Source organism: Tinamus guttatus, unplaced genomic scaffold (genome assembly GCF_059628265.1).
Source record: "Tinamus guttatus ecotype Peru unplaced genomic scaffold, ASM5962826v1 Tinamus_guttatus_pri_ptg000332l, whole genome shotgun sequence".
NCBI classification, from domain to species: Eukaryota; Metazoa; Chordata; class Aves; order Tinamiformes; family Tinamidae; genus Tinamus; species Tinamus guttatus.
This window is the reverse complement of record NW_028288866.1, coordinates 2223726-2238403: the sequence shown is the minus strand read 5'-3', so window position 1 is coordinate 2238403 and position 14678 is coordinate 2223726. Positions and strand designations below refer to the sequence as shown.

The following is a 14678-nucleotide window of genomic DNA, read 5'->3' as shown; positions in this document are numbered from 1 at the left end:
GTGTTCTTTTTTTTTTTATTTATTTGTTTGTTTTGAGGTGGAAGGAAGTGAGGAATCACTTAGTTGTACTGTTACAGGGAGGAGGAGATCCTATCTAGCAATTATTTAGGAAGTAGGTATGCTGAATGGGTTTGTTTGTTTTTTCCCTCTTCCTTTTGAAAAATCATGGTATTTCTATGGGGGGAGGGGAAGGAAAAAGCTAAGTTAACAGAGCATGTGCAGTGCCTATATTTTGTGTGACAGTCTGGAGGTTTTCCAGCCTGTTGCACAGGAGCCCTCAGCCCTGCAGCAGGTGGGATGTGCAGGCTTTTCCCAGGGCAATCCCTTGGGAAGGCTGAAGGGTTTCCACGCTGTCGCCCCCAGCGTCCTGGCCGTGTTGCCTCGCGCTGCTCTTCCCTATCCAGCCCTGGATAACTTGCACATTTCCCTGCCTGTCTCCACATCCTCCACCTTGCTGCATACGCGGTTAATGCAACAGGACACTCCTAATCCTCCTCCTTTAAGGGAGCACGTCCTATATCTTCATGGACAACAAAAATGGACAAAATTCATCAACAAAAACCATCCTTGCATGAGCCCCGGGCTCCCAAACCACTTAGAGATCATAACGAATTACCAAATTAGATTACAAAATGTTCTTCTTTCTGACATTTAAGAGGATGTTCCTGCCAGACAACAGGATTTTTGCTTTTTTGTATTTTTAAGGCTGGCATTCTGCATTGCTGCTTAAAAAACATAAAGATTTCCACAATTTCCATAACAATTCTTTATTTAAAATGGAGCAGAGTACTTCACCTTTTGTATACAATGCTTGCCACCTTTTTCTAAATTCCCTTGGCTTAAATATTAGTATTTCTGTCTGTGTGAAATTGCGCTGCAAATTCTACTTTATTCATTGTATTTTTATTTTCACGTAGGCATAAAATGAAATAATTCCCTGTCAGAGCCAAGAGCTCCATCTGCTCTTTGCATTTTTAAACGGCAAGTTAATCGTTAATATATAACTCATCATCAAATGCCTTCTCTATCATGCCCCAGTGGAGATCACAGAAATGCTGTTGTCATCGGCCAGGCCTTGCATTTTAAGCAGTCCTTTACAGGAGAAGAGCAGGTTTATGCAGGACTTAGGTACCTCATGAGCACTGGGTACTTCCTTCAGTTGCTAAAACTACTCAAACCAAGCCTAAAAAGAGCCTCCAAATTTTTCCTGGCCTTAGGACTAGCTAACATTTCTTTGAAAGTCGTTTTAAGGTGTGAGGTTATAATAGAGATCTTGCTTCTAAAACCTCCTTAATGCACGTATGTGTTTCCAGTTGTGATGTAGATGTAGTGCTGTTCTACTTCCCTGTTGGAGCCGCTGGGACAAGGACAAGCGTTTTTGGGAATGCTGAGCTGCCGCGCAGCGTTATCTGCCATAAATGGGATTTCTATATTAAGCTTTGCCTGCTCCGAATTGGACTTGGGAGGCAGTGTTTACCAGCTGTGTGTCTTGGCATGGGCTTTGCTGCAGCTCCCATCTGAAGAACAATTCCGTTTGCTTGTGAGAGAGAACAGCAACGTTTCGAAACCGCTGCGGGTCCCAGCGAAGGGCAGTTGCGAGCGACGGCCCGACCGGGCGGCCTCCCCACGGGCAGAGGGTCGCGTTTTGCAGGGTATTCCGAGACCAGATGGTGACAAGCCCGAGCTGGCGGGTGAAAGCAGGGCATGGACACAGTGCCAGGCTGTCCGAACAGCAAGGTGGGCTGCTCTTAGGAAACCTGTCGAGTGCTGGAAGCTTGAGCAGAATTCATTCAGCAGGCTGGTTTGCCGTGAGCTGTCGGCAGTTTTGCCTTGGGAAGCTCTTCAGATGCGTGCGCAAGACTGCAATAACCCACGGGTGAACCAGGCCCATCGCCTTTCTGGATTTAATGTCTCCGAAAGAAAAACCTTTCTCAGAAAGAAGAACATGCAGTGCTTCTAGATAAGTGACGTGCTTGTCGATGGCAACATCGTTAAGGCTCCGTGGCTTTAAAATTGCCACAAGAAGTGTTGACTTCCAGGAAAGCACTTGACGGGGCTCCTAAGGTGAAAGCTGCTGCTTAGTCTTCGAGTGAACATACAGCAGTGTGCTTGGAAACCGCAGCAGTTGCGTTTTAAACTGCCTAGGTTTATTATTATCAGTATTTTAAGGATGCTTGGCAGATCCTTTTGTGGAGGCCAGGTGGTTGTTTCACAGGAGACTGTCCTTAAACTTTGCTCTCTCGGTGTTTCGTGAAGATCTGGGCTTTGGCGAGCAGCGGGATCGAGTTTCTCAGGCCGTTCCTCCGTTGCGCTTCATGGAACAATCTTCGGTGAAGCTCTTGGCCTCTCCATGCCTTATTTTTCCACCCATAATGCACACCTGCCTCGCAACAACGTGGACCTAAAAATGCTTTTCTGAAGAGCTCATAGGCTCCAAACTGTCAGTTGCAAAATATTAATTTAGATTAATTTCACTGGATTTTGGTAATTATAGCCAAAGGTCATAAGCGATTTTTACTCTAGGGTGAACGCTGCGGTAGAGGCGTCTAACCGGGCAGACTCTTCCACGGGAGGATTGCCACAGCGCTCCACGTGACTGGGCTGGGGCTTCCCGGCTGGCGGAGGGGCGAGTTTTACCTGGCTTTGAGGAGGCACTGGAGAAGCAGTGGGAATGGTTTAAGAAAAAAAAGAAATAGTTGAAGACCATGTCCATTACTTGCGGGTATTCTCAAATGTGGTTGGATCAGATGGCAAAGTTAGATGAAAACATCTGCATTAAACTCAACTTATAGGAGAGCTCCGCGGTCCTTTCCCAATCGCCGTGCCTCTTACGGAGGCACACAAGTGCTTGCAGGGGGATGCTCAGTGGTGGCCGGTCTTCCCGCTGTGAAGGGACCAGTGATGAATGGAGAGGCTCTCTGGGGTGCTGCGTTCTCACACCCAGCCCTTTTCTCCTCCTGGCTTTGCTTGGTGGAGATGTCACCGTGGGAGAGCGGTGCCGAGGAGCTGGCGCCGCGCTGCACCCCGAGGCCTCCGTGGCCGTCCTGTTCCCTGCGTGCTCCGAAGGCGCCTCCTCCTCAGCCTTTGCAGCGTCACGACTCTTGGCAGGCCTCGTGTTCCCCAGAAATATCCGTCGCTTTGGAAAGGTCGCTCAGGGAACTCGAGCAACGTGCCAAGGGCTCTAAGTTTGATCCCAGCCCTGCCATCTCTTTGACCTCGCGGTGCAGGGAGCAGAGGGCAAAGGCAGCGTCTTCTCAGCAGTAGTTGCGATTGCTGATCAGGCTGTTTGCTAAATAGATAAGCTGACATATTCTTAACCATAAACTTTTTCCAGGTGAGAGAGGTTTTTATCCTTGACTGTACTTAGGTCATCGTAACGACCGAGTTATACATGCACAGGTCATGATGCCAGGTAGTAACAGTGCCTGGCTTGGGCAGAGTCCATAGCAGCCAGACATGGATTCATATGTGCGTTTGATTTACCCTCTTGATGGGGTATTTAGTTACAGTGAGGAATTAGAACCCCCGAAGCTGCCTTGAAACTTCCAGAGCACAGGACTTCAGGGAAATGAGGCTCTGGGCACGCGAAACTTTTCATAGTGGTTGTCTGTCTGTCTTAGCAACGTGTTGGGCTTTTCCATGACTAGTTTCAGCTTCACATTGAAGTTCAGGTGTCATTTAGATGCAATAATAAAATAACTAAAATGAGATACTCATCTGGCCCCTGTCAGTGAAGTGGAAATGAGATTTTAATAAGACATCAGATTTGGGTTGGAAACGCAGTAAATACGACTTGAAGACTATCTTAAAACCTTACTGGTAGAATTCAGTGAAGGTGTTGTTACTCAGCCACCCAAAACATGCAGAGTAACCATGTCCTCATAGTTGTGTTATTTTCCCATGGCCTTTAAACACAATTTCTTCAAGATTACGGATTCCTTCCCACTCTGAAATTTATTAACTCTCAGAGTTTGGTGAGGCACAAAAAGGTAAGGGAAGGAGCTTGGCGGGTTTTCTGGTGTTGCACAGGTCTGTGTGAGGGTTCCTTTCCTCGGAGGCAGCCGCGTCCTCGTTTGCCATGCGCTGATTTTCCTGTTTCCCACTAACCTGCGGCAGGGTTGCTTCAATTTCCCCCTGCCCCTTGCAAGTTTTCTCATAGCTGTTTGTCTTTAAACGCTCCCCAGGACACGCGTGACATCGGCAAAGCAAAGTTTCCTCGGGTGGCAGCTTTGCCATGGCTCGGAGCGATGCCGGGGACGTCGCGCGGTTGCATCCCGGAGCGCTTTCGGGCTGGAGCCCAAGGTACCGAGTGAGCAGGGTTGTGGGCACAGGGTGGCTGCACCTACGTCAGGTGGAGCTGCTCTGTTCCCGTGCTCGTGTGTGTGTTAAAGCAACAGCTTTTGCAAGACAGGAAAGTGAGATTCAGCCTCTCCGTGACACACGGCTATGGACCGAGCAGTCTGCAAAACCTGGTAACAGCTTGTGCCATTGCAGATCTCAAAGCAGATAAGCTCGAGTTGGTTGACTCCATTCTTGGCTATCGTTCCCTTCAGCTGCAGCAGCTCCTTTGAGCTAGAAAGAAAAAAAAGGCTATATTTACCTCTGCAGATGCAAAATTATCTCCTCGCGCAACTCCGAATTGTCACCTTGCTTTGGCTTTTCTTAAGAAAATAAGGGGGGTTTGGCCATTCTCGGGGTGTGTAGCCCCATAGATACTGCACCTACCTGGAGGATGGGAGTAATCCATGGTGCGTATTTTAGATTTGTGCATTTTGCAGGGATACTACGAAGATAGCAGCCTATTATGTACCTGTACATGGATTACTTTGGTGTGTATTTTTTCAGTGAGAGAAGTGCTTCATGATCTGTATCGAGCTTCCTTTAATCTGTAGCTGGAGTATGGAACATTTTAAAGATGTATTTTTATCTGTTTTTGACATCTGTCATCACACTTTTGCTCCACATTGATTGGCAATAACATTTTAACATTTTTTTTTTCCCCAAGCGATGTACTTTTGCTTTTGGGATACTTCAACCAATCTTCTGTCACCGTTTTCTTCTGGAGTTAGGTCCAAGGAATCCAACTGGCAGGTTGTTTTCAGTAGTGACTGTATCAGGAATATCAGGAGCATTTGTCTCCTCTGGGTAGACCTGATGAGACTGTGCAGCACTGCTGTTAGTTGGTATTTACAGCTGATATTTTTTTGCATCCAGATCGTCTCCCATGACTTAACTCTGACATGGAAAGGGAACAAGGAGGAAAGAAAAGGTTCATGCTATTTCCGTTTGGAGATTACCCCCCGTTAGCTTTGGATTCCCTGCCTCAACTTGGGAATCATTTGCTGACATCAACTGTGTGAATAACCTGCCGTCATCCAGGATTCCTGCTGAGGGAGCCTTGTCCCCTCGTCCTCGGTAGAGCTTCCTAGGAGATAATCTTTACTTCAAGAGTATTTTGACAGTGTATTGAATCAGAGCTGATCTAGACAGAGTTCCCAATTCATTTTGTTGGGAGGAAAAAAAAGCATCCCTGAATATGTTAAAAAAAAAAAAAAAAGGAAGAAGAAAAGCAGCTCGTTTAACAGTTCCAGTTAAGCACGTTTGAAAGGAAGCCAGTAAAAAGTCTTTTTTTTTTTTTTTCTTTTTTCTGTTAAAATTTGGCATGCCCTGCAAAATGATGAAAAATAAATGATTTTCGCTTGCTTCTTCTTTGGACTTGCTCTACGGGGGGACTCATGTTTAAAATCTGCATCTGGGCAGCTCACAGAGCGTGTTATTCCTCCTGCCTTGCTTTATTTAGGTGCATGGTGCAGCATTTCCTGGCTGCTGTTAGGAAGGGTATTCACTGGAATTACAGCTGACTCACGGCTCCAAATTCAATGGACAGAAATGCCGCATTTTAAAACTGCAAAAATAATAAAAAATATATATTAAAAGGGTAAGGCCGGGTCGTGAGGCCCCTTGATTCAGCACACGTGTGCCAGAAGGCAGCGGGTTTCCTGTGGCGCTGGCTGCTTCGCAGTGTCTTTCATCTCGTTTTGCCGGGGAACAAAGAGCCCCGCTCGCTTGGGTTCCTTTTCTCAGGCGCTTTCATTGGTTTCCCCTGCCTGAACAGAGCAGAACGGTGGAGCCGGTCAGCAGCGCCGAGAACCGCAGCTCTTCAAAATGAGCCATTTCTGTGCAAACAGGGACCATGCGAATGCAGTATCTGCTGGTGGGGCTTGCAACACCGTCTGCCCAGTGCAAAGCGCGGAGGGGGAATTATGGAATTATCTTACAGACGTATTTGGAGGCTCCGTTTTACGCTCTGGATCCCATTGCTGGATTCTTGCACTTCGACCGCCGGGGGACGTCCCCTTGTGAATAAAGCTCCTGATTGGATTGTTAATAGATTTCATATTGATTAATTGGGTGTAGATAACAGTGTTTGTGATGAAGGGCGTGCGTATCTTAGTTACTTTGAAAGCACCAGGCAGCTGCATGTGAAGCAAATAAGGATTTTTTCAAAGGGTTTTTGCAGTGGAAGCAACTTAGAGCAGTGGGAACCTAAAATACTTCCATGTTAAAACTTAACGAATTGGCACAGGGAACCTGCAAAAATATGAAAAGAGGCTAAAATTAATATTTTAAAAAATAAAATAGATTCCCAGAACACTCCCTTTCTATGAAACGTGTGCGTCTTGTGATGGCTCAGGGGATTTTTTTTTTTTTTTTAATTTTCCTGCCTGTTGGCATCCTGCTCCAGGGAGTTTACATGGATGTTGGAGAGCAGGTTTTCCCGTTTGGGAAAAGGCTGGTTGCCAGAGCACACGCTGCGCCTGGAAAAAATCAGCACCAGCCTCTTCCTTTGGACATGCCAGCAAAAGGGGCTAATGAATTAAAGCCATCTCCTTCGTGCCATCCTGCCGCAGGCCTCGTGCACAGGTCTGGAGACCTCTGGGTTACCTGAAATACTGTCAAGGCGCTTGATCAGAGCTGTCCATTCTCCTCCTGCGCTAAAATTTCCCCATCTTTCCAAACTTTTTTTTTTTTTTTCTCTAAAAGCTGTATAAGCTTCTGCCCTTAAACAGATTTTGCTAGAGGGATTTCTAATAATTTCTTTTTTAAGATTTGGCAGAGGGTAGTTGTTTTCCAAATCACTTACCGGAAAGGGAAAAGCCGTATTTTCATTTTAAGGCGCCAGGAATGTGTCCTGGTGTGTCCAGTTTACACCTTTCCATTTTGGGGTATATTTAAAACATGGGTGGTTTAAAAGGAGGTCTTGTATTTCTGCTTGAAACTATCAGATGCTGCATTGGGATGCTGCTGCGTGCTGCAGCAGTCCAGCTCTGATGACCGACTCTGTCCTCCTGCTCCCAGAACATCAAGGCTTGAACTTTGGAACATTTCTCTTATGTAGAAATCCAACTCTTATTTCTTATTCTGTTATTGAATCTGTTGTCTTACCAGGCTTTCGTTTCACAGATGCGTGTGGTTTGTTACAAGGACACGTGGTTCATTACAAGAACGTCTCATGGTGTCACTTGAAGATCACCATGTTTCCCCTAGGAGAAAGCCATGATTTTAATAACACGGTCCGTGTTTTAAGCCTCCTTATAAAAATGCAAAAAAAAAACCCCAAAAAGTTCATTCCCATTTTAAAGCTCCACTTAAATATAAATCCAGTGCTGCTATTTGCTGAAAGATCTACAGTCTTTAAAAAAGAATATTTAAGATGTCTTAGGAAATAACATAGTTGATCTTTCTACAGAGTGTTAAGACCCACGAAGGTCTTAAAACAGAAAGAGGAAAGGGCAGAGGATTGTTGAAGCTCAGAAAGGTGTTTTGGGCGGTTTCAAAGGGAGTGGGGAAAACCTGAAGCCTTGATTCGTTTTGGAGATTATTTTCAGGATGAAAATCCTGTCCCTAGAGGAGGAAGGTGGGAAGAAGCCTCAGTGGCAACAGGAATTAAGGGCCAGGTGGAAAAGGAGGTTGTAGTAAGAGGAGGAGACTGGGAGGAGGCCTTTCCCATGTTTCCTATCAGTGTATTTTGACTTTTTTGCCTTCCGTGGTTTTTCGTGGTGTTTTTCTGTGGTTTTGTGTCCTTGGGTTGGCTTTGGACGTTTATGGAGCTCACCTGCCCTTCTGCGCCTCTAGACATAACAGGGACAGAGCCGTTCCCTGAGGGCAGAATGGAAAGATTTAGGTGGGTCAGTGTAAAGAGGGAGTATAAAAGTCCATACAACAATTTAGGATTCATATATATGAATATATTTATATATCAACTTCTGTTCTTTGTTTCCTATATGAGTCATTTAAAAAGCAGCCCGTTTCAAACCAGTGGGGTTATTTTCATGCCTGGGGCAACTTTGCCCACAGTGTTTCGAACTCCAGATTAAAATCACAGCCAAATTTCTTTAGAAAACCCTGGCCCTTCAACAGAGAAGGAGCATCTCTGGGCTAATGTGAGGCAAAATAACCCCCCAAAGTGTCCCACGGCCCCCCTGGTGCAGGGAGAGCATCAGTGTGTGCTGGAGGCAGCAGCCCCAACGGGCAGGTGCTTTGGGTTGCTCTGTGTGTTCTTAAGCTTTGGCAAAGCAACCCCCAAGGCTGCAAGCAGCATTTGCTGGTTCAGATGCCTCTATCTAGGTTTATTCTGCAGTTTTGGACCAAAAAGAAAGACTTACTGTGGTTTTCTCACAAGAAACATTGGCTTTTGCTATCAGTTCCTTAGGAGTACCATTTTTTTTTGTTATTAGTTTTTTTTTAAGAAAAAGAAGTGTAAGAAGCATTAGAGAGAAGCTGGGGCCTGTGCTTTGGATCGACAGTGGCACCGTGAGCCCTGTGACATTCCCATCGGGTGCGAGAGGGATTGCAGGGACCCCGCATCCCGCGATGCCCTCGCAGTGCTTTCCCAGCCTTCCTTCCCCCCTGCTGACTCCTAAGCTGCTAAAACGCAGCATTACACTGAATTAAACCCCCTCCGTTGTCAGGGAATGTAACAGGATCCAGCTGACATTTTAGGCATTTTCTTTCCTTGACCATCTCCTCTGAGGATTTTTCAAGAAAATAATTGCAGGCTGATTCTGAATCATCCGGCCTCGGGGTTGCTCTGCATCTCTTTGCGCTGATCCCTTGTTTCCTTCCTGCCTTTTGCAGCAGCGACTCCAGCAGCAGCTCGAGCGACGAGTCCCCGGCACGGTCAGTCCAGTCGACGGCAGTTCCAGCGCCTGCATCCCAGCTGCTTCCATCTCTGGAGAAAGATGAACCCCGCAAAAGTTTTGGGATCAAGGTTCAAAATCTTCCAGTTCGCTCAACAGGTAAATACCCTTGCAAAAACGGTCCCTTTTCCATGCCAGAAAGGGAAAAAAGGAAAGAGGAAGGAGGTTAGAGACTGATTTCTTGTACACCTTTGATATCAAATGTGTGCAGTGTTTTAAGCCTTTTCTATGCTGAAGAGGAAAACATGAGTGCAGTTGGAGCCATCTTTTATGGAACTTGACTTCAGTGGAATTGCTGCCATGAAAAACATAATACAATCATCAGATTACTTAGGGAAGACTGAAGTTTTGAATGAAAGTTTATTTGGGAGACTTCGGAGTTGTAGGTCTCATCACTGAGTTTATCTTAGGAGTTTCCCAGGTCAGAGGAAGGAGAGTCTTCCAGTTTTAGTGTAGAGGTTTAACTTCCTGCATCCCCAAAAGAGAACCGGAATCACGGGCAGATCCTAGAGGTTGTGGTAAAACTCCCCTCCTGGTTCTGGGTTCTTAGAATGTTACCAAACTTCTTTGGTCCAAACAGAACTTTTCCACATTTTTTTTTCTCTTGGCTGTCCACCTCATCATAGTTTTGCACCAGTAAGGTTAGAGAAAAATACTGCCCTTTTCCCTACATAAATCTGTAGGCATTTTGTTGGGAAACTGCCACGTGCACTGTTGGGACACTGGAATTGGCACTGGGGAGGAGGTTGCGTTTGTGTTTGACAAAGGGCTTTTTTCATCCCTAGGAAGGAAAAATGCAGGTCTGGCTACATTATGGGAGTCTTAAAAATGCCCTGTTGTTGATGGCAACACAGAGGAGAATGGAAGGAAGCTTATTAATGTAGAAAGCAGTGGGGAGAAGAAACTTGAGGGCAGCTTTGGGCTTCTAATGAGTCGACGTTAGGAGATGAGATCAGCCTTGGGGAGGAAACCTAGTATCATCCAGCGCAGCGAATGGATGGTGCTCTTGGAGGGAACGGGAATGATAACACCCTCCGTGACCCGCATTCACGTTGCAGAAGCTGCGGGGTGTGTGTTAAATGAGGCAGGGGCTTAAGGGGATCACGGGATTGCCTCTTGGGCCAGGCGTGCGGCCTCTGAAGATTTGCTCCGAGCTCTGCTTCTGCCTCCCTTCTTGGGAGATGGTGGGAAAATTGCTTAATTAGTGACCATCTGTGCAAATTTTTTGCAAGTCCCTTGGCTAGAGCACTCTAGCTACTGGAACTGGTGCTTTGAAACAGTAACGGGGATTTTTTCTGGAGAGAAAAAACAGACGCATCTCAAATTTTTCACTTAGTTTTGACCATTTATTCTCACCGTGCTTAGGTTTCTCTTTTCATGCAGCATGAAAATATTAGGGAGTTCCATTACAGCATTAAGTACTGTGTAGCACCCTTAAGCATATTCACAATAATATTTGAGTAGTGCATGCTAAATCATGCAGAGAACTGCTCACCAAGGAGTTCAGATGACCCTCTTTTCAGCGCTGAATAAGGTAGAGATCCTGTGGAAGAAAGAGCATCGGGTCATTTGGGAAAACAAAACACAAATTAATTCATACGTATGAAGGCACTGGCTGAGTTAAAACACTATTTGTTAGCTTTCGGAGTAGCATGTGTTAATAAACTTCTACGGATTTGTTTTTCTGTAGTAATCCTTGAAGTGACACCTGAGGAGGTGCTCAGAGATACAAGGCAGATCGTGTGATCATGAGTCAGTTTGCACAGTCTGACGGCTGCACGCCCAGTTCCCTTTCCAAACTGACTGACACAAATCCCATGTACTTCTGATTTCCATTCCAGGTGCTTCGTCTTAGCTTTGCAGAGCTGCTCTGTGCACGAGCTCTGCTTTCAATTGTGGGATTATTAGTGACTACCTATTCGTCATCATCATAAAGGGGGTGTATCTTAGGAATAATAAGTATACTCCATCAGTTTTTGCCATGTAAAAGGTAATTTCTTGGCTTTAAATAACAAGATAATACAGAAGGGTGAGTTGGAAGCTTTTTACACAGCTTTTTACAATAAAGGTTCTGGGAACATTGAGGTTCAGATGAAGCTGGGTGAAGGCAACTTTCAGAGAGAAGAGTAGACTTCTTCATGTCTTTTATGGCTCTGTTAAGCTTTTGGGAGATACATTTTAATGCTAACACTTGTTTGTTGGCTTAGATACAAGCCTTAAAGATGGACTTTTCCATGAATTCAAGAAGTACGGAAAGGTGACGTCGGTGCAGATCCACGGGGCCTCTGAGGAACGGTATGGACTGGTGTTCTTCCGACAGCAGGAGGACCAGGAAAAAGCACTAAATGCCTCCAAAGGAAAACTTTTCTTTGGCATGCAAATCGAAGTAACAGCCTGGATAGGACCAGGTAAGGCCCATCAGTTCTTATAACTGGGCACATGACCACACGTTCACTGGCACTTTATTAAAAAAAAAACAAGGCAGTGTAGGAATAAGGAACATTAAAACTGCCGTGCTGCAGAAACGTAATTTAAAGCAGCTGGGAAATATGCCAGAATAAATTCCAGGGCAGGAAGAGTGGATGTTCTTAGGTCAAACAGGGAGAGAATTCAAATCCTAAACCTCAGGGTAGGAAACGTGCCATCCTGTCACACAGTGAGGTCCTCCAACCGCGGGAAGAGACGATGTAACCTTCCCTATCCCAGTGAAGCAGAAGCCAGTGGATAATCTGAGCATAGCATTGAGTGCTCATAGGCTTTTTTTTTTTTCTTGGCTTTTAATTACAAGGACTAAAGATGGCAACATTTTTGAGGCTGCAGCACAACTGAATGACTAGTGAAAGTGAAAGCATTGAGCTCGTGGTTTTAGTTCTCACACTGTGCGTCAAATAATAGTTCAGAGATTGGTTTGTGAAAGTAAGTTTTTTCCACACACTGTGCCCCAAGTACAATGAAACTTTATTTGAATTTTTGATAAGCGCCAATACTTGACAAAATCATAAATGTCTAGAGAAGCAGAGCTAGAATGCAGCTGCTTTTCATATGAGGATGCTTATGTTCTCCAGCAATTAGCTAGTGTGTGATATAGAAAGTTCATGTTCTCTGTGAACGAAAAAATCACAAGTTATTGCAAACCCAAGTGAACCAAACCCTCGTGAAAACGTCTGCCTCTGTGTGCTCCAGATTTCTTGCTCTCTTTCGCTTCTAGAAACAGAAAGCGAGAACGAGTTTCGTCCTTTGGATGAAAGGATAGATGAGTTTCACCCAAAAGCAACACGAACTCTCTTCATTGGCAACCTGGAGAAAACAACCACCTATCACGACCTTCGCAACATCTTTCAGCGCTTTGGTGGCATAGTGGTATATGTCTTAATTTCATTTTTTCAGTATTTAGAGTTAATATTGTCTACTGCTTCTGTACAGACCTGTAAATTGCTGTAAGCAGTGGTAAACAAAATGTTGTTCACAACATTCATATATACGTGTATACACACACACATATGCATACCTATATATAACTTTATATTTTGCATAATTGTATTTTTTCTTGCTAGAATATACCCTAAAGCTCTTCTCTGCCTTTCCAGTGAAAACTTAGAGCATTTTTATTAAGGAGATGACTTTGCAATAGAAACACACTCTTAGGAGCTGTAACAAGAATTGTATTTTCTGTTACCTCCACGTGTTTGCAGAATAAACGTAACTAGTTAGGCTGGTCGTGCAAATGCTTAGTGGGGCTTTCATGTTGGATAAAAGTCTGAACTTCCCCCGGTTTCTGAAACAAAGAGTTTAGTTGCTGCGTGGAAAAATAGCCATCCGCTGTGACGGTCTGTTCCCTAACAACACGGCAGGATAGGGCAGGGAGCAGATGAGGCAGTGGTGACACGGGCAGGATTCTGGTTTCTAACCGGACTCACTTCCCTGGGCGAGACGGACGGTGCTGTAGTCATTTCCTCCCTTCTGCTCGTGCTGCTCTGCCTTGAGTTGTGCCAATCTGGGTTGAGAAAAGCGAAGTAACGGTGCACAGCAGGTGGAACCAACACACCCGTGGGTACATCCGAGCGTCTGCACCCACAGCCCATCCTACGTCACCTCTGTACAGCGCTCCCCCCCTGGCTGCGGCTGCTTAGGGACATGCAGGGCCTTGGTCTGTTTGGCAGTATTTATGACTGCTGAGTTATCAGTCCCCCAAGCCCCCCATGAGCTTCCCCTCAAAAAGGAGGACGCTGGGGACATGTTTTGCAAGGTGAGCAAATATAAAATATCCAGTTTAGAACAAGATGCTCTGGCAGCTCTTGGGCTGTAATCCTGACGTCGCCACTGATTTAGGAGTTCCCACAGCAGCCGGGGCGTCAGCCCTGCTCTGATGTTGCACCAGCTGAGCTGTCCTGATAAAGATGCTTATCTGTAGCAGCGCACTGTCTTGCATTTCTTATTTTTCCATAAAATAGTGATGGATTTTCAATGCCATTCATCGGCCAGAATTTAGCAGTGGCAATTGCCTTTCAGAATTGCCATGAAAACTCCTGAACTCAGGTGCCAAAGCCGGGGGAAGATGATGAGTGGAGTTGTGCCATTTTATTTGCCTGGCAAAAGAAATTGCTTGCCCAGGGTCAGTGGTCAAGTATAATTTGCCATGCACACAACTGCACTACTTCAGCACTCGGAAATTTAGTCTTCCATTAGCATTCCCCTTAAATCATTAGGTTGGGGCTATAGAAATGTAGTAGTAGCGTAAATCTCCTCCCTGTTTACTTCTCTTTTCCCACCTAAAGAGCTCAGGCAAGGCCATAGCAAACTGCTTGCCTTGTCCCTAAATTTATTGACCATGAAATTAGCCCATCCTCAGCGCTGGAACATTCTGCGTAGCTGAGCGCGCTCGCACTGGCACGTAGCTCGCAGAGGAAGCGCGTGCTGCTTAAGCAAATGAAACGAAACGCTCTGCCTTCTATTTTCAGCCTGGAATGAATCATAATATCGTGAGTTTGTTCAGAGACTTGTGGTACGGTTGCCAGTACTAGTGCTAAGCTTGAACATTAACCAAATGTCAGCTCCAGGCTCACTCTTTTTTTTTTTTTTTTTCCTAAAATGGATTAAAATTAGGTCTTTTCAACCTTTAGTGCTTGGGTTCATTTTTGAATGGGCCTCCGGCAGCGATGGAAGTTCAGGATCTTTTTTTTGCCTTTGGCATGTTGGTGCCAGGTTGGTTTGGGAGATGAGTCCAGCATCGCTTTTTGTTTCTAGGAGCAGGATGGATGGAGTTTCTTTGGAAGAGAAACCGTGCTTGGCTCTTGGCTCAGAAAGGAGGATTAGTTTGGAGCACGTTGTTCTCCCTTGAGCCTTGGCGAGTGAAAATTCATCTAGATTTCTTTGATCCTGAGTTGTCTCTTCTTGACATGATCCCAACAAACCAAAGCTCCTGTTTGTTGATCAGATCAAGCTTACTTCTTTGGGATGAGTTTTAAATCTGTGTCACCA

The 14678-nt window shown here is 45.4% G+C and overlaps 1 protein-coding gene across 1 annotated transcript in view; it reads left to right on the top strand.

The window, feature by feature from the left end:
- SPEN (spen family transcriptional repressor) overlaps nt 1-14678 on the top strand; it is a 62271-nt gene that overhangs the window by 28040 nt on the left and 19553 nt on the right. The window contains exons 4-6 of the mRNA XM_088529616.1: nt 9139-9299; nt 11408-11608; nt 12409-12560. Of these exons, the coding sequence (XP_088385742.1) occupies nt 9139-9299; nt 11408-11608; nt 12409-12560 (514 nt within the window). The remainder of the gene's footprint in view (nt 1-9138; nt 9300-11407; nt 11609-12408; nt 12561-14678) is intronic.